The sequence below is a fragment of the Somniosus microcephalus genome, chromosome 1 (assembly GCF_052327205.1).
Source record: "Somniosus microcephalus isolate GS21.2 chromosome 1, FLI_Smic_1.0, whole genome shotgun sequence".
NCBI classification, from domain to species: domain Eukaryota; kingdom Metazoa; phylum Chordata; class Chondrichthyes; order Squaliformes; family Somniosidae; genus Somniosus; species Somniosus microcephalus.
In genome coordinates, this window is record NC_140987.1 from 171699691 (window position 1) to 171719971 (window position 20281).

The 20281-nt window shown below is 44.1% G+C and overlaps 1 protein-coding gene across 2 annotated transcripts in view; it reads right to left on the reverse strand.

Moving 5' to 3' along the window:
* The window catches only part of man2a1 (mannosidase, alpha, class 2A, member 1), a 355305-nt gene that overhangs the window by 147076 nt on the left and 187948 nt on the right, over window positions 1-20281 (reverse strand). For both annotated transcript variants that reach the window (XM_085987444.1, XM_085987435.1), the window contains exons 14-15: window positions 18915-19145; window positions 12639-12761 (exon numbers count right to left, since the gene is read on the reverse strand). In XM_085987444.1, the coding sequence (XP_085843570.1) occupies window positions 12639-12761; window positions 18915-19145 (354 nt within the window). The remainder of the gene's footprint in view (window positions 1-12638; window positions 12762-18914; window positions 19146-20281) is intronic.

Consider the following 20281-nt stretch of genomic DNA (forward strand, 5'->3'; position numbering starts at 1 on the left):
TTGCAGGAAAGATGGATTTGAGACATGACGCGTTCGAGAACTTTGATTGGGGGAGGCGGGGTTGGAAATGGGGGTGCTGGTTTTCAAAGTCAAAACTGACAAAGGTGGGATTTTCAAAAAGGGGGTGATGACGGCTGATGATGGGAGGGGCCAGTATCTAAGGAGATGGAAATATTTACTATGTCAGCTAGCATGTGGGCCAGGAAAGGGAGTGGTCAGCAGTTTAATGGGAATGGGGTCAAGGGAGCAGAAGGTGGATCTCATGGACAAGATGAGCTCAAACAGGGCATGAGGAGTGATAGGAGACAAACTGGGCAGGGATACTGAATCAGTGCTGGAGCAGAGGGGAAATGAGGAGGGTGGTAATGTTTGGATTGATTGGAAACATGAAGAAGCAGCAGAGGCAACTGAAGGAATGGCCCAATCTTATTGACAAAGAAGTCCATGAGTTCCTCACACTTGTTGATGTAGGCGAGAGTCGAGACAGGAGAGAGGGATTTAAGGAGACGCTTGGTAGTAGAGAAAAGAAGCCGGGGCTATCGTTACTTTCCAGGATAATCCTGGACTGGTGGGTGGTTTTGTCAAAAGAGAACGAGGCCCGACTACGCTTGATGTTGTCCAGCCAGATCTGGTGATGGATGGGCAAAGCAGTTGCGCACCGAATATGCTCAAGTCTGCACCCTTGGACTTGGAGCGAAGAGGAGGGCTGTACTAGTGGGAACAATGAAGATGGGAGAGAGGTTTTATTGGGGACGAGTGCATCAAAGGTGAAGGTGAAGGAATGGTTGAGCCAATCAACAGCTGCAGGAGTATTGTGGCGAGTAGAAGGCCTAAGGTTAGGTAGTTGGGGATTTGAAAATTGTAAGTGACTTGGGGGTAAAATCTAGAAGAAAGTAGAGTTGTAAGGGGTTGTGGGGATGTGGTAAATACAGGAAGATGGTAGGAGTTGGTCTTGCCTGTGATTAAGACCATGGAAGTAGAGAGGCAAGGTGAGTAGCTCGAAGGAGGAGAAAGCTGCAGAGGAATAGGGGGAGAAATCTAGGTATGATTTGGTGATAAGGGCCATATCACCATTGTGGTGGTTTGGGCAGGGCAGGTGGTGGAAAGTCTAACCAAGCATGGAGGCTTCAGTAAGGGGTAAAGTGTCAAAGTCAAGCTGTCAATGTAATCCTCTACAATAAGTCATGGATGGCAAGGGCCTTGTTTGGGAGTGAATGGAGTTTCTGGAGGAAATGCAGAGAAGAACAGTGATTGTTGTTTTGCTGGCAGAGTCAGAGGAAGTAGTGGTGGGTAGGGTGAGTGAGACGGAAGGAGGCAAGATTAGTTCCCAACAGGTGCCCTGAGCAGGAAGGTTGGCAAAAGAGGAGGATGGAGTGGTTGGGACTGCTGCATGTAAGGAGGCAGTGATAGGTGCCTCAATGGGCCCTTCGGAGAATACTGAGAGGCTGTGGGCTTATTGTATGAAGTTAGAACAGTAGTAATTGTTGGGGTAGGAATTGTGGGGACAAAATACCCAAGATAGGAGAAATAAAAGGTGGCATGTCTGGGTGACAGTAAAGGGACAAGCCAGGAGATAAGGGCCTAAGAGGAGCGGGTATAGAAGTAATGGGCTTGGGTCCAAAGCGGCAGCCAAAATGTACATGAAAATGGACACAGAGGAAAGTCAGATTACGTAGGCATGACAGAGATTAGGAGAGATACGTCCTAGTTATAAACAGAGGACAGGGTAGAGATATTATGAGAAAGTCCAACGTAAAAGTCTCAGGTCCAGGAGTTGGATGAAGTTGAGTTGTAGATATAGTGGAGTCAGCTCGGAGCATCAATGAGCCAATATCCAGGTTTGGAGAATGCTGTGGAGAGGGATTAAATCATAGATAGTTACAGCACGGAAGGAGGCCATTTCAGCCCATCATGTCCGCGCCGGCCAACAAAGAGCTATCCAGCCTAATCCCACTTCCGAGCTCTTGGTCCGTAGCCCTGCAGGTTAGAGCATCCCAAGTACTTTTTAAATGTGGTTAGAGTTCCTGCCTCTACCACCCTTTCAGGCAGTGAATCTAAGAGCTGTTTGAGGGGCAGAGTACCAGTTGGTGTGTTGCTGGAGGTTGTGCAGTGGAAAGCCGACCATGAGTCAGCATAGGTTGATCCAGGGGTCCAATGGAGGTGGGTAGTGTTAGCGGTGAGTACCAGCAGATCAGGCATACCACCAGAGGGGCCAAGAGCAGTGGGAGTGAAACCCCAAGGGCCAAAAGCAGTGAAGTCCGGGGAGCCCGGAGGAGTGTGAAGGGTAAATCCACAGGATCAGTGCAGGGGACTGGACCAAAGGACAACTGTAATGAAATGAGGTGCACACAAGAATGGGAGCAGCAATAGAAGCTTGAGGAGCTCCTGCCCAGATTCAACCCAGTCCACAGAAGGGTTGTGGAAGAGTTCTGAGGCCTTTATTTTAAATTTTAGCTGTAAAGATTGAGTGAATAATGTTAGCCAGGACACCTCGACTCATACTTGAGTAATCTGATGAGATCTTTTAACTGTTACTTGAATAACAGATGGGCCTCAGTAAAATATTGCATTTGAAGCATGGCACCTCCAATACTTCACTGCAGAGTCAGCCTAGATTATACACAAGTCCTGGTGTGGGTTTGAAACCAAAACCAGATATGTAAGTTACTGAGCCATACTGAGGGATATAGCAAAATTGGAAGACAAAAAGAACAAGAGAGGCAGACGCAAGGAATTAGATAATAGGCAATAATTATAGAGGCAGTTACATGAAGAGAGACAGATGCAAATTTAAATGTTTCTTTTTGACCATGAGGAAAATTATGGAAGCTACCACATATAATTCTTCAGCTATTATCCAATTCAAATTAAACAGCTAATGGTCAATGTAAATTCAATTCAGATTATTTATGATTTGTTCTACAGATTCAAGAGTTTTCCCAAATGTCTGAGATTAGGCCAGAATTTCCCACTAGGCAAATATATTCCACGATGACCAATTTATAGTTTCATAAACAAATCAAAAGAACCAAGATCAGTTTTGTAGGTAGTGTGCACACATCTGTCTTTTTATATCTATATAAATAAAAAACATTCTTGCATAGTGTGAACTTCCTGTCCATAAGCATTATTTTTTGTAATGCTTATTGTGTTAAAATTTACAATGGCAACTGCTTATGTACACATTTATAATGGAAAACACTACCTAAACATGTCAGTAATCCATAATGGGAAAACTGCATGTAAACATTTCACAAATGCGGAATGTTAATGAATCAAACAAATCACTCAAAATGCTTTCTGCCATTTTTTTGCTCAGTAACTAAAATTTTGAGTGTCCAAAATAAGCTTTTAAATAAACTTTTAAAAATCACAAATTTACATATTTCACAATAACAATTACATTTAACCATGTAATTGTTTTTTGTGTTTTTTAAGACCTTCATTAAAGTTTTTACTTTGAGGTCGCATCTTGTCTCAAAAGCTTGGGCTTGGACTAGATATTTGTACCTCACAACAGGTGGACATCTATGCATTCTGAGCATGGGCAGTTTGCATTTTCCCAGTATGCAATCTGCGCATCAGAATGAGTTGAAGGGTGGATCGGTATGTCTCCTCATCCTGTGAGGATTTCATTTAAATTTATTAACAAAAGCTGTTTTCTATAATAAACTGAAAGTATGGACAGACAACACTTGTGATTAGAGCAATCTATTTTTGTTAAAAAAGAAAACAATGAGATTGGAGATCTGTTGAGAATGGAATAATTTTAAGTCTCCTTATTTCCATTGAAACTTCAATCAAAAAATCACTCTGTTCTGAACCATTTTTGTAGATTAAGGAAATAGATTTTTATATAAAAACTTGAAAACCACGTAAGTGGTTCAAGGAGGGTGCGAACACGGTGAAGGGTATGGAGACTAATAGTTCAAAAGCAGCAATGGTAGTTTGAGTCCCATTCTCCTCTGCCCCCTCTGCTACAAGCCTGCTAGACCCAGCTCCCCTCCAATACTGCCAGATACCAGCAGCACTGATACTGTCAAGTCTCTATGCCCCAATATTCTGAAACCTCCTCTTTGATCAAGCTTTTGGCCACCTGTCCTAATATCTCCCTATGCGGCTCAGTGTCAAATTTTGTTTGGTAACACTCCTGTGAAGCACTTTGGGACGTTTTACTACATCAAAGGTGCTATTTGAATGCAAGTTGTTGTTGTTGTCCTACTGAACCCGAGAACAGTTATCCCCAGATTTCTCTTTCCCGCCCCCTATCCCATTCCTAGATGCTGGGATGCCTACTCAATGCTCACAAACCATTAAACTAAAGTTTCAATGTTGCCTCATCGCAAACCACACCCAGTGCACCCAGGCCATGGCAACAAATTTCCCAATTCTCCCAGATTGCAGGGTACGAACATACATCCGAACATACAAATTAGGAGGAGGAGTAGGCCACTCGGCCCCTCAAGCCTGCTCCGCCAGTCAATAAGATCATGGCTGATCTGATTACTCCACATTCCTGCCTACCCCCAATAACCTTTCACCCCCTTGCTTATCAAGAATCTATCTACCTCTGCCTTAAAAATATTCAAAGACTCTGCTTCCACCGCCCTCTGAGGAAGAGAGTTCCAAAGACTCACGACCCTCAGAGAAAAAAATTCTCCTCATCTCTGTCTTAAATGGGCAACCCCTTATTTTTAAACAATGACCCCTAGTTCTAGATTCTCCCACAAGAGGAAACATATAAGAACCTGAGGGGTCTTGACGGGGTGGATGTGGATCCACCTCATCAAGACCCCTCAGGATCTTATATGTTTCAATCAAGTCACCTCTTACTCTTCTAAACTCCAGCAGATACAAGCCTAGCCTGTCCAACCTTTCCTCATAAGACAACCCGCCCATTCCAAGTATTAGTCTAGTAAACCTTCTCTGAACTGCTTCCAATGCATTTACATCCTTCCTTAAATAAGGAGACCAATACTGTACACAGTACTCCAGATGTGGTCTCACCAATGCCCTGTATAACTGAAGCATAACCTCCCTACTTTTATATTCAATTCCCCTCGCATATTAGCTTTCCTAATTACTTGCTGTACCTGCATACTAACCTTTTGCGATTCATGCACTAGGACACCCAGATCCCTCTGCATCTCAGAGCTCTGCAATCTCTCACCATTTAGATAATATGCTTCTTTTTTTATTCTTCCTGCCAAAATGGACAATTTCACATTTTCCCACATTATACTCCATTTGCCAGATCTTTGCCCACTCACTTAACCTATCTATATCCCTTTGTAGTCTCCTTATGTCCTCTTCACAATTTACTTTCCTACCTATCTTTGTGTCTTCAGCAAATTTAGCAACAATACCTTCGGTCCCTTCATCCAAGTCATTCATATAAATTGTAAAAAGTTGAGGCCCCAGCACTGATCCCTGTGGCACACCACTCGTTACATCTTGCCAATCAGAAAATGACCCATTTATGTCTACTCTCTGTTTCCTGTTAGCTAGCCAATCTTCTATCCATGCCAATATGTTACCCCCTACACCATGAGCTTTTATTTTCTGCAATAACCTTTGATGTGGCACCTTATCAAATGCCTTCTGGAAATCTAAGTACAGTACATCCACCGGTTCCCCTTTATCCACAGCACATGTTACTTCCTCAAAGAGCTCCAATAAATTGGTTAAACATGATTTCCCTTTCACAAAACCATGTTGACTCTGCCTAATTACCGTGAACTTTTCTAAGTGCCCTGCTATAATGTCTTTAATAATAGTTTCTAACATCTTCCCTATGACAGATGTTAAGCTAACTGGCCTGTAGTTTCCTGCTTTCTGTCTCCCTCCCTTTTTGAATAAAGGAGTTACATTTGCTATTTTCCATCTAGGGAATTTTGGAAAATTAAAACCAACGCATCAACTATCTCACTAGCCACTTCTTTCAAAACCCTAGGATGAAGTCCATCAGGGCCCGGGGACTTGTCAGCCCGCAGCTCCAACAATTTGCTCAGTACCACTTCCCTGGTGATTGTAATTTTCTCGAGTTCCTCCCTCCCTTCCATTTCCTGATTTACAGCTATTTCTGGGATGTTACTTGTATCCTCTATAGTGAAGACCGATGCAAAATACCTGTTCAATTCAACTGACATCTGCTTATTTTCTTGACTAATCTACTGGAATTTTTTGAGGATGTAACTGGTAAAATAGATAAGGGAGAACCAGTGGATGTGGTGTATTTGGACTTTCAGAAGGCTTTCGATAAGGTCCCACATAAGAGATTAGCATGCAAAATTAAGGCACATGGAATTGGGGCAAGGTATTGACTTGGATAGAGAACTGGTTGGCGGACAGAAAGCAAAGAGTTGGAATAAACGGGTCATTTTCCGAGTGGCAGGCAGTGACTAGTGGGGTACCGCAAGGATCGGTCCGAGGACCCCAGCTGTTCACAATATATATTAATGATGATCTGGACGAGGGAATTGGATGTAATATCTCCAAATTTGCAGACGACAAAAAGCTGGGTGGGAGGGTATGCTGTGAGGAGGATGTCGTGAAACTCCAGTACGATTTGGACAGGTTGGGTGATTGGGCAGAAACATGGCAAATGCACTATAATGTGGATAAATGTGAGGTTATCCACTTCGGTGGCAAAAAAGGGAAGGCAGATTATTTTTTGAATGGCAATAGATTGGGAGAAGGGGAAGTGCAAAGAGACCTGGGTGTTCTTGTGCACCAGTTGCTGAAGGTAAGCATGCAGGTGCAGCAGGCGGTTCAGAAGGCAAATGGTATGTTGGCCTTCGTAGCAAGAGGGTTCGAGTACAGGAACAAGGATGTCTTGCTGCAATTGTACAGGGCCTTGGTGAGACCGCACCTTGAGTATTGTGTGCAGTTTTGGTTGCCTTATCTGAGGAAGGACGTTCTTGCCATGGAAGGAGTGCAGCGAAGATTCACCAGGCTGATACCTGGGATGGCAGGAATGACGTATGAGGAGAGATTGTGTCGATTGGGCTTATACTCACTGGAGTTTAGAAGATTGAGAGGGGATCTCATCGAAACCTATAAAATTCTGTCAGGCCTGGACAGACTAGATGCAGGAAGGATGTTTCTGATGGCCGGGGAGTCCAGAACCAGGGGTCATAGTCTAAGGATAAGGGGTAAGCCATTTAGGACTGAAATGAGGAGGAATTTCTTCACCCAGAGAGTGGTGAGCCTGTGGAATTCTCTGCCACAGAGGGCAGTGGAGGCCAGTTCATTAAATATATTCAAGAAGGAGTTGGATATATTTCTTAAGGCTAAAGGGATCAAGGGATATGGGGAGAAGGCAGGGACAGGGTACTGAATTTCGATGATCAGCCATGATCTCATTGAATGACGGAGCAGGCTCCAAGGGCCGAATGGCCTACTCCTGTTCATATCTTCTATGTTTCTATTATTAATTCCCCAGACTCATTTTCTATAGGACCAACGCTCACTTTGTTAACTCTTTTTTTTAAAATATCTATAGAAACTCTTACTATCTGTTTTTATATTTCTAGCTAGCTTTCTCTCGTACTCTAACTTTTTTCTCCTTATTAATCTTTTAGTCATTCTTTGCTGTTTTTTATATTCTGTCCAATCTTCTGACCTACCACCCATCTTTGTGCAATGATATGCTTTCTCTTTAAGTTTGATACGATCTTTAACTTTTTTAGTTAACCACGATGGTGGGTCCTCCGCACCAGATCTCTCTAGCAGTGATCCCAGTTCCAAAGTGTACTCTAGTGTTCCCGGACCTCCATTCCAGTGTTCGCAAGACCCCCTCAAAATACTCCTAGACCCTGAAACCCCATCCCAGCACTGCTTCCCTGGGCACCCTTCCCAGTGCTCCCAGATCCAAAGACCACCCCAATGCTGATAAGTCAGTATGTATCCCTGGTAATTTTGCAGAACACCCCTCCTCATAAAACTTTCAAGTCACCATGAGTAATCCCATGGGAGATCTGCTAGCATTTAAAGAGCATGTGGAGGAGAGGGAAAGGGAAAGGAAGGGTAAAGAGCAATTGTTAGCTTTCAGAAAATAACTTTATTCTTTTCACGCAAGACTTTTAGCTATAGCTGCAAGAACATTTCAGTATTTTTTCCCTAAATGCCTATATTCTTTCAAAATAATCCCCAAGATATATCTATTGTTCTGAAATTACATATCTAGTGCTACCAGATGTCCTGTAGCGTTGTTCACAGTTTTGCAAGAAGGCTGCACAACTTCACCAAAAAAATTGGAAAGGAGTTTGTAAGACATCTCAAACAAGTGCTTTTGATTAGCTCCTGGAAAATAAATAGTGTTTTTCTTGCCTACTCCAGGTAGATTGGTAAATAATTAAATGAATACCATCGTTACATTATTCGGAGCATGTACAATGAGGGATTGGCCCTGAATTTGCAGTTGGCGGTGTAGCTAAGGAGCATGCCACCGACCTCCGAACAGATCGGGACTTACCTGCTGCGAAACCCCCCTTCGAGAATTTTTTTTGAAACACTGCAGAGTTGTGCACAGCGTAGTGGCACACGGATCCCAGGTGCATAAGTGGTAAAAGCTGTGAGCTAGAAGCTGATTAAGCAGTTGCAACTTGTTTGACTCTCAAAGAGCTTCAGCACAGAGCTTGGAGACGGAGCTGGGTGAATCGCAATCGGAGTGGATTGCAAGCAGAGTGGAAAAATTTGGTGATAGTAAGAATTCGGTGGAGAGGAAGAAGGCAGTTTCTCACGTCCAACTCAAAAGGAGGAGTGGAGCCACAGAACCCGAGGACTCCAAGGGAGGATCAGCAGAATCCGAGGGTTTTACGTTCAAGAATCAGAGAGCCTGGAGATAAGGGATCGTGAGAGCCAAGGAGAGAGGTAAAAATACCTAAAGTGCCCAGCACAAGGGAAGGAGCTGATTGATGAGTAGCTAGTTAGTGGGTTTTTTTTCCCAGATCAGATCAGGAACAAGTCTTAAGTTTATTTCTGGTAAGTTTAGATAGTAGTCTAACAAATAGAGGTATTTGAATTTGTTTCCAGTATTTTAGTGATTAGTGCAAGTTAGTGTGTAAAACAAAAGAAAAAAAATTATGTAGATATAAATAATATAAATAATCTAGACTAAGATATGACAGAGCAGGTTGTGTGTTTAGACTGCAGTATGTGGGAGTTTGTGGACAGCGAGACTGTCCTGAGTGAACAGTGATATTGTCAATGATAATAAGGAAATGGAGGACATGTTGAATAATTAATTTGCGTCAGTATTTACAATGGAGGAAGAGGATAGCATGCTGGAAATTCCAAGGAAACCAATACTGAATCAGGGACAGGGACTCAACAAAATTAACAACTTGTATTTATATAGTGCCTTTAACATAGTAAAACGTCCCAAGGCACTTCACGGGAGTATTATAAGACAAAGAATTTGACACCGAGCCATATAAGGAGAAATTAGGGCAGATGACCAAAAGCTTGGTCAAAGAGGTAGGTTTTAAGGAGCGTCTTAAAGAAGGAAAGAGAGGTAGAGAGGCAGAGCGGTTTAGACAGGGAATGCCAGAACTTAGGGCCTGGGCAACAGAAGGCACAGCCACAAATGGCTGAGCAATTATAATTAGGGATGCTCAAGAGAGCAGAAATTGAGGAGCGCAGATATTTCGGGGGGGGTTGTGGGGCTGAAGGAGATTACAGAGATAGGGAGGGGCGAGGCCATGGAGAGATTTGAAAGCAAGGATGAGAGTTTTAAAATTGAGGCATTGCTCAACAGGGAGCCAATGTAGGTCAGCGAGCACAGGGGTGATGGGTGAACAGGACTTGGTGCGCGTTAGGACACAGGCTTTTGGATGACCTCAAATTTACGTAAGGTAGAACGTGGGAGGTCAGCCAGGAATGCATTGGAATAGTCAAGTCTAGAGGTAACAAAGGCATGGATGAGGGTTTCAGTAGCGGATGAGCTGAGGCAAGGGTGGAGGCGGGCGATGTTACGGAGGTGGAAATAGGCAGTCTTATTTATGCCGTGGATATGTGGTCGGAAGCTCATTTCAGGGTCAAACACGACACCAAGGTTACGAACACTGTGGTTCAGCCTCAGACAAATGCTAGGGAGAGGGATGGAGTCAGTGGTTAGGGAACGGAGTTTGTGGTGAGGACCGAAAACAATGACTGCGGTCTTCCCAATATTTAATTGGAGAAAATTTTTGTTCATCCAGAACTGGATGTCGGACAAGCAGTTTGACAATTTAGAGACCATGGAGGGGTCAAGAGAAGTGGTGGTGAGGTAGAGCTGGGTGACGTCAGCGTACATGTGGAAACTGATGCTGTGTTTTCGGATGATGTTGCCAAGGGGCACCAGAGGTAACGATGCAGGAGCGGGAAGAGAAGCTATTGCAAGTGATTCTCTGGCTACGATTAGATAGATAAGAATGGAACCAGGCAAGTGCAGTCCCACCCAGTGGACGATGGTGGAGAGGGATGGAGTGGTCAACCTGGTCAAAGGCTGCAGACATGTCAAGAAGGATGAGGAGGGATAGTTTACCTTTGTCACAGTCACAAAGGATGTTATTTGCGACTTTGATGAGAGCCGTTCTGTACTGTGGCAGGGGCGGAAACCTGATTGGAGGGATTCAAATATGGAGTTGCGGGAAAGATAGGCATGGATTTGGGAGGCGACAACACGTTCAAGGACTTGAGAGGAAAGGGAGATTGGAGATGGGGCGGTAGTTTGCAAGGACGGAGGGGTCAAGGGTTGGTTTTTTGAGAGGGGTGATGACGGCAGATTTGAAGGAGAGGGTGACAGTACCGGAGGAGAGAGAACCGTTAACAATATCAGTTAACATGGGAGCCAGAAAAGGAAGTTGGGTGGTCAGTAGTTTGGTGGTAATAGGGTCAAGGGAGCAGGAAGTGGGTCTCATGGACAAGATGAGCACGGAGAGGTCATGAGGGGAGATCAGAGAGAAACTGGAGAAAGATGTGAGTTCAGGGCTAGGGCAGGGGGGAAACTTAGAGGAAGTTTGGCCCGGTGGGCTAGGGGAAGAAAGGGAAGTGGCAGAGGCAGCTGAACGGATGGTCTCAATCTTAAGAGACAAAGAAGTCCATTTGCTCCTCACACTTGTTGTTGGAGGTGAGGGTGGGAGATAGGGGAGAGGGATTTAAGAAGACGGTTGGCCGTGGAGAATAGAAGCCGGGGTTTATCTTTGCATTCCAGAATGATGGAATAGTGAGCAATTTTGGCAGACGAGAGCAGGACCTGATAATGTTTTATGTGGTCCAGCCAGATCTGGTGGTGAATGGCTAAACCAGTTGTCTGCCTGGGTGCAGCCCTGCACCTCTGTACAGTCACTGTCAGTGTTTACAGCACTTCAATGCTGGAGAACACGGACAGCACAAATGTCAAAATAAAGTTGGCCATGGTCCCTTTAAGGAAACCAGCTGATGACGCGTCATCAAATGACATCACCAGACCCGCTTCCTCTAATTGGACCGGGAAACGCGCTGGGCGGGCTTAACAAGCCCTATCAATGGAAAATCATTTCACAGAGTGGGATGGAGCCAGTAGTGGGGTCGGGACCCGCCACCGACGTCGCCGCACTGGGCTTGCTGAGGTGAGCAAAATCCCAGCCTTTGAAATACTTCCACTATCATCATTCGAACTAAACCTGGATTAGTAACTTCTCTAAACTGGTTCAGTCATGACTTGCATCAGACTATAGTTCAGTTTCAAGGTTCCAATCGATAAACGATTAGTGTAATCCATTAACTGCAATGGTGCAAAAGGGATCAAAAAGCTTTCACACTCTACAGTCTAGATTATATGTGAAGTTTTTATTAGCAGTAGAAGAATATTATATTCCACAACTAATCATTTTGACCAAACACTGGAGGTTTGTTCAAAAGTAGCAATTTGAATTAAATTACAATAGAGAATGTTTTCAAAAATGTTTTAAAAGCTGAAATTTCACAAACCATACACTAGCTTATTTCTTATCAAATGGTAACATTGAATAAAAGACACAAAATTCTGGATACACTAAGCAGGTCAGGCAGCATCTGTGAAGAGAGAAACAGAGTTGACGTTTCAGGTCGATGACCATTTGTCAGAACTGGAAGATGTTAGAGATAAACAGCAAATACAGAGCCAGGGAAAAGGGGGGCAGGGAAAGAACAAATAAGAAACAGGAACAGCACCTCATCTTTCTGCTAGGCACTACAGCCTTCCAGCCTTAATATTGAGATTAATAACTTTAGATCTTCAGCACCGCTCTCATTTTCCCCAGACATTCTGTAACCATTTACACTTCCGCTGGACCCATCTTTTATTTCCATGTTTGTCCCATTATCACCTCCTTTTGCCTTATACCATCATTCCTTTTGTAATTTAGCACTCCTGCCCGCCACCCTATTATAGCCCTTTCCCTTTTGTTCTTTTCATGCCCACCTTTTCCCTGGCTCTGTATTTGTTTAAAAGCTGTACGTCTCTAACATCTTTCAGTTCTGATGAAAGATCATCAACCTAAAATGTTAACTCTATTTCTCTCTCCACCGATACTGCCTAACCTGCTGAGCGTTTCCAGCAACTTCTGCTTTTGATTCAGTTTTCCAGCATTCACAGTATTTTGCTTTTATTGAATAAAATACATTTGTTTTACCTTGGCTTCTCCATTAGGCAAGAAGAGGTAGGCACCACTCTTATCCCGGTTACTTGTGGTTCCATACCACCAAAACTGAATATTTATCTGATGCTCTCTCTCATCCTCCTTGGTGTTTATTTTCTAATACAAAAAGAAAGGAATTTGGATATATTATCTACTTAAATAATTCTAAAATTTAATTTAATACTATTTCCCCCCATTTAAATCCTTTTTGGGTTTCATCTTCATGTAACCAGCTACAGTAGTGACAAATGCGCAAATCGATCACAAGTTCTTCCATGGAATCTTACACAAAAAACCATCATTCTCGACCAATAATCAATAGCAAGTGAGTTAGCTGCTGGTCAAATTTCTTCTTCTTCAAAAGTAATAAAACTCACTATACATGTGCTGCGGACATACAAGGGAGTATTCATGATTGAACCAGTGACTACTGGAGTGCAGCATCACTATACTACAAGGCTATTTGGTCTTACTTTTCCTGTGTATATAGAAGAGCAGAAATTAGTTTAAATTGCTTTATTATCTATCATGGTTTGTTCTTTATTGGCTCCTTATATTGTCCCTTTGGGCAATCAGTAAACTTTATTGCTGAAAAAAGTAACCCGATTCAATTTAAGACGATACAGAGAACATGCAGAAGGCTGTGGAGTCCAACTCACTGAATATATTTAAGAAGGAGATAGAAAGATTTCTAGACATAAAAGGCATCAAGGGGTATGGGGAGAGAGCGGGAATACCATATTCCCGCTCTCTCCCCATACCCCTTGATACCTTTTGTGTCTAGAAATCTATCTATCGCCTTCTTAAATATATTCAGTGACTTGGCCTTCACAGCCTTCTGTGGTAGAGAATTCCACAGGTTCACCACCCTCTGAGTGAAGAAATTTCTCCTCACCTCAGTCCTAATCAAAATCAAATCAAATCAACTTATATTGTCATTGTTAGTGCACAAGTGCAGTACAACGAAATGTAGGCTTGCGGCTCCCGAGAGTGTACAATTTGGATTAGGACACTTAAACATTTCAACATACATTTGTACATATATATTAGCATAAATATGACCATAATAAAGTGCATCGGCAGATGTGCAGGCTTTAGTGTTTATTTGTGGAGTTCAGTAGGATGACAGCCCTGGGAAAGAAGCTGTTCCTAAATCTGGTCGTACGGGTGCGAATGCATCTGTAGCGTCTTCCAGATGGTAGGAGGGCGAACAGACTGTGGCTGGGGTGGGTAGGGTCTTTGATGATGGACCGTGCCCTCCGTAGGCAGCGTTTCTGATATATATGTTCTATGGTCGGTAGCCGGATGCCGGTAATGCGTTGGGCAGTTTTGACTACCCGCTGCAGGGCTTTCCGGTCATGGGAGTTACAGCTGCCGTACCATATCGTGATACAGTTTGTCAGGATGCTCTCTATAGTGCAGCAGTAGAAGTTAGAGAGGATCGGGGGTGACAGATTACATCCCTTCAGCCTCAAGAAATATAGACGCTGCTGGGCCTTCTTCACCAGAGAGGAGGTGTTGAGGGACCAGGAGAGGTCTTCCGTGATGTGGACTCCGAGGAACTTAAAGCTGGCCACCCTTTCCACCTCCGCCCCATTGATGTGGATGGGGGTGTGACTTCCGCCTTTGGACTTCCTGAAGTCCACGATTATTTCCTTTGTTTTCTTGGTGTTAAGGGCCAGGTTGTTGTCGGCGCACCACTTCACGAGATGCTGGACCTCCTCCCTGTAGGCTGACTCATCGTTGTTGGTGATCTGGCCTACTACCGTGGTGTCATCTGCAAACTTGATGATGGTGTTGGAACCATTAACAGCCACACAGTCGTGGGTGAAGAGGGAGTAGAGGAGGGGGCTCAGCACACATCCTTGTGGGGCCCCCGTGTTCAGGGTCAGTGGGGGGGAGGTGTGGTTACCTAATTTGACAGACTGGGGTCTGTTTGTTAGGAAGTCCAGGGTCCAGTTGCAGAGGGAAGTGTTCAGGCCAAGAGTTTGGAGTTTGGTGGCCAGCTTGTTGGGGACAATAGTGTTGAATGCTGAGCTGTAGTCTATAAACAACATTCTGATGTAGGTCTCCTTACCATCTAGGTGATTCAGTGCCGAGTGTAGAGCAGTAGTGATTGCATCCTCCGTTGATCTGTTTGCCCGATAGGCAAACTGGTGTTGGTTAAGGGAGGCAGGAACACTGGCTTTGATGTGGGCTAAGACCAGTCTCTCGAAACACTTCATTATGATGGGTGTGAGTGCGACAGGTCGATAGTCGTTCAGACACGTCACAGCCGCTTGTTTAGGCACAGGAATGATGGTGGCGGTCTTGAAGCATGTAGGGACTACTGCCTGGGCCAATGACAGGTTGAAGATGGCGGTGAAGACATCAGCCAGCTGATCAGCACATTCCTTGAGTACCCGTCCAGGGATGCTATCCAGTCCAGTAGCCTTTCGTGTGTTCACTCTGCGTAGAGCGCCCCTTACGTCGGAGGTCGACAGAGTGAGCACCTGGTCTTCCGGGGGTGGCAAGGCTTTGGTAGCCGGCTCCTTGTTGTCCCTGTCGAAGCAAGCGTAGAAGTTGTTGAGCTCCTCCGGAAGGGAGGCGTCGCTGACCGGGGGACTGGTGTTTTTGCCCTTGTAGTCAGTGATGGACTGGATGCCTTGCCACATGCGCCGGGGTTCCGAGTTGTTGCGGAAATGATCCTCTATCCGCAGTGTCTGTTTCCATTTGGCAGTCCTGATACCCTTTTTTAGGTTGGTCCTAGCTGCTCTGTAAGCCGCCGCGTCGCCAGATTTAAATGCTGCGTCGCGTGCTTTCAACAGTGAGCGGACCTCTCCGTTCATCCAGGGTTTCTGGTTGGGGTATGACCTGATATTTTTGTGGGTCGTGACGACCTCGACGCAGCTGTTGATGTAGAATAGCACTGTGGATGCGTATTCCTCGATGTCATTGTGGGCAAACATGCCCCAATCAGTGCGTTCGAAGCAATCCTGAAGCTTGTCCTACCCCGTATCCTGAGACTGTGACCCCTCATTCTAGACCCCCCAGCCAGGGGAAACATCCTCCCTGCATCCAGTCTGTCTAGCCCTGTCAGAATTTTATTTTTAAATGTATACAGGGAGTTTCCCCACAAAAGGCATCAAGGGGTATGGAGAGAGAGTGGGAATATGGTATTGAGATAGAGGATAAGCCATGATCATATTGAATGGGGGAGCAGGCTCAAAGGGCCGAATGGCCTACTCCTGCTACTATTTTTCTATGATCTCAGTGCAATGCAAAAGGTCCATTAGAAAAATCGTCAAAGAACAAATTATCGGTGACTTGATCTACAGAGGTTTAATTAAATTCAACATGATTTTACAATCCATTTCACTGCACATTTTTGAATAAAACTTTGTTTTAACTTTGATTGAATTTGTTTCCATCAACTACGTTTCTGATACATTAAAAATTTCAGATAACTTTGACATGTTTCTAAAATGGATTTTGTTCTCAAAAGCAAAAACACCTGCTTTTGAATGAATTTAAAAAAAAATGAATAATGAAAGTGTTACAAATTTAGATCTGCTACAGATACCTTCTCAGGTTTAACGGCGTCTGTCACTCTCTTAAGCAGTCTGAGTGTTTTATTTCTATGACTCACATGCCTAATATCTAGTTCTTGTTTTACAATAATGGGACCTGGGGTGTAACAAGGACTGGATTGCCATGTCTTTCACACATGTATTTTTCAATGTCTCTGAAGGCATACCAAGTTAACATTAGATGGCCAAGATTTGGTTTCAAAGTAAGGTTAAGTATAGAGACAAACTGTGATGATCAGAGACCGAATTCAATCGGTACAATGTAATTATTCAAATAAAGGACATACCACACTTAGATTAGTTGTCTTACTTGACAACCAGAATAATTCTCTGCATCCTGCCCAACAATCCAGGGTAGAACCTCATCTCTGTACAGTCTCCTGCCTTTTCAGCCTTCTCGAAGCACTTTAGTGCCTGACTAACTTCTTGGAGCAGCACAGGTAACCTCTTTACTCTCATTCAAAACTGATTTTTATTCTTTGTGGCCAGTTTGGAAAGGTATTACCAACTGTCTGACTGGTTCACTTTTTGGGGTGGTATCTCAGAACATTCCATGCAAACAATCACTTCCCTATCTGACTGGAAGTAGAACCATGCTTCTGTTTACACCTAGAGAAACTAAGGCTGTGAATTTAATTCTGGAGGCGGGATGTGGGCGGGTCAGCTGGCTTCTGGGTTCTGGTTCTGGTCCCGCCCCCAGCTGCCTCCGCTCTGCAGACGTGATTTTCCCTTGATGGGCCTCGTTAAGCCCGCCCTGCGGGCTTCCCAACCAATTAACAGGAAGCGGGTCTGATGACGTCATTTGATGACGCGTCATCTGCCGGTTTCCTTAAAGGGACCATGCACAATTCTATTTTGACAGTTGATCTGTCAGTGTTTGACAGCATTGAGGTGCTGCAAATACTGACAATCACTGCAGAAAGATGAACAGTTGCACCCAGGCTCTCCAATGACTCCCTCCATATGGTTATGGCGGGAGTCACAGCATGCAGGGAGGTTCTCTTCCCTTCCAAGGGTGAAAGAGACCTTCCCAGGACACCAACTTACCTTGCACCTCCACCCAACCCTCTCTATCTATTTTATCACTTCCCCATCCCACTAGCCACCCCTCACATGCACACTCATCCTACTGCAAGCATACCAACTAACAACACACAAGGGTAGGCACTTGAGAGGTTTAGCCAATGTCCATGTGAAGTTTCTGGTAATGTGTTGTCATACAGTGTAAAATCTTTTTCCAAAAGTGCCCCTTACTGGACAGATCTGAGCGCACATTGAGAAGTGTCTTACTGAGTTCCAGTGATTGTTCACTCATAACTTCGCCACCCCCCCGCCCACCCTATAGTGATGTGTGTGCTTGGAATGGCTTGGACATTAAAGGGATGCTTCACGGTGCTGGTGTGGGATGGTGTCAACCTGGCGCATCATGTGGCAGCCAGGGTTTACAGCATCAAGTGAAGAAAATCTGGCCATGGTGCTGCCATCGCTGGCATCCTGGCCAGCAATTTTGTCAGGGACTGATGCCCTGTGTCCAGTGCAGCATCAGGAGGTTGGTGCTCCTGGTGCTGGTGCCACTGTTGTGACTGGTTGTGGTGCTGCCGTGGCTGCTCTTCCTCTGAATCGGACGACCAGGATGAGAGGATGTAAATGGTTCCCATCCCGTTGCTATAGATTTCAGTTGAGGCAAGAAGCTTGTAAGCACACATTAAAAGTGGCCTGAAATTACTCCAATCAGGTAACACTGCAAATGGGTGTCAGCTTGAACAGTCAAAAGGTCAGTAGATTTGCAAAATCTTATCACAAACCTCCAACAACAAAATTGTTGCATTTGAAGGTCAGCCATGTTACGGGAGCGCTTTTAAAGTGCTGCACCAATGACTACAAATCATGTCCTCGAGAAACTCGTCTCCTTGCAGCTGGCATATTTCTGACAAGACGGGAAACAGGAGCCAGAAGCACGAAAATGGGAAACCACTATAAAAAATAGGATTAGCAAGGCAGTTAACAGGCTCTTAACTGCCTTAACTACCTGTCCTACTGGTTCCCGTCGGGTCAGTTTGGGAGCAGATGACCCGACACTCACGAAAATCGCGTGGGGGTGGGATGGAGGTGGGTTGGGTGTCTGAAGCCATTTTTTCTGATTTTCGCTGCCGACCCGCCTCCAAACCCGCCTCCTCGGGGCTATTAAAATTGAGCCCTAAGCTTCTACATCTTGGTAGTCAGGATAACCTTCCAGCAAATGAGATGGTCGTGTTGCGCCCTTGTGTTAAGTTTGGACCAAACTTCACACTTTCAAAAGCTGAAACAAAGGAAGGTAGCGGAGACAGCAGTCATGAGAATCAGTCATTGGGAGCGATCAATGACATTCAACGCAACTTTTAAAACAAGGAGCTGGTATATGCTCGTGGCCAAATTGAACATGGCTATGGTGGGCCAATACCCAAGACTGCATTAGTGACTTAGCACAAGAATAAAAATAATTTCCACAAAGGAAAAAGGTGTGTGTAAAAAATAAGTTTGGAGTTCAATCATGCTTTGGTTTGGCTTCTGTTTGCTAATATGAATCTGATATGAGAGAGCAAAGAAGTAACAGCCAGCTGTTATTAGGTGACCCATTCATTTGTATGTGGAGGTTTAATGAATTAAAGTGATGGTTACAGTTGTATACAAGACAAAGAAACACATTTCTACAATCTTTTACCTCCAAGAATCCTTTAGTCCCCGAAAACCAAGCTTTCAAATTTGAATTTTCAATAGTGATGTCACCAGTGGAGCTTTTCAACACATTGATCTTGAAGGCACTGTCTGTGCTCATTTCCTCTCTTCCATTCAGGTACACAGTGTAATTGGCAAGCACAGTTTTGATATCTGGAGCTTCCACTAACTGGTACAGCCCCAATCCTAGGGCCGATATCTGCGCCAGAAAGGAAACCTGTTAGAAGAATAAAGAAAAAGGAAAATATATCAAGAGTAAACCTTCAATTTTGACTAATTCTACCAATATGCTTATTCATTTTAATGTTCATAGGGTACTTAAAATACAGTAGCTCCAGCCCTATATAGGGTTGATATTCTACTTGTTAGGTCACTATGCCATGTACTATTCCCCAGCTAAGAGAACAGGATCCCTGTGCCTTCAGAACAACTCCACGGAAAACAATGGTAACTGAGAGTTTGAATCAGACCGAGAGTTAATCCAGAGCTCTAGGATCCCAGGAAACCACGCTATTGCCTAGGGATGCAATTTCCCAGATGATAGTGTCGTTTCTTGGGGTCTGCTGGGATTAGCTTTGAGGGTGGTCTGATGTTGTAGCTCCCATTTACTTCTAACGGAACCACTCTCCAAAGCTGCGTTGCAGATGTCAAAGGTACAGCCTGGCAGAGGAAAAATATGACAAAAGGGGCCTCACACCAGCAAATAAAACTCTCATGAGTATATTACTTTAGTATATAAAATTGGGGAATAACTTGCATGAATAGTACTAACTTGGAGTTCGCTTCCCTTCTAATGCATCAAATTAAGCATCTAAACAGAAAGTACAACTGTTGGAACAATTTGGAAACCAATGTAAAACAGTGAAGAAAGGAAAGTCACATTTAAAAGAAAGTCCATTACATGAATAAGTCAGGAATAGAGTTCAGTAACTTAGTAACTAAATAGTATCGTAACTTTGAACTTGAACTTAGGCTAAAGTGAAATGATTCTGATTTAGACGACTTTAGCACGTCACTATTACTTTGTTTTTACAATGCAAATTACAAGATATTACGTGAAATATTGGGCCGGATTTTGCTCTGAGCAGCAAACAGCGCTAGCTGTTCGTTAGGCTTGCACTTGCCCATAGACTTTCTATGGGCTTTTGCAGTACAGGCTGAAGAGGTGGGAGATGCAAAGCTGAGGCACCAGAGGAGCACCACTGGCAAGAATGACTAATTAGAACATTACAAGTTTGCATAGGCAGTTTCCATGGTAAATGTGGACAAAGTAATTTATAATGGAAAAGTTGACACAGAAATGTGATAAAAATGTGACAACAGGAAGTTAGATGGCTCAGTGAATTTATCCAT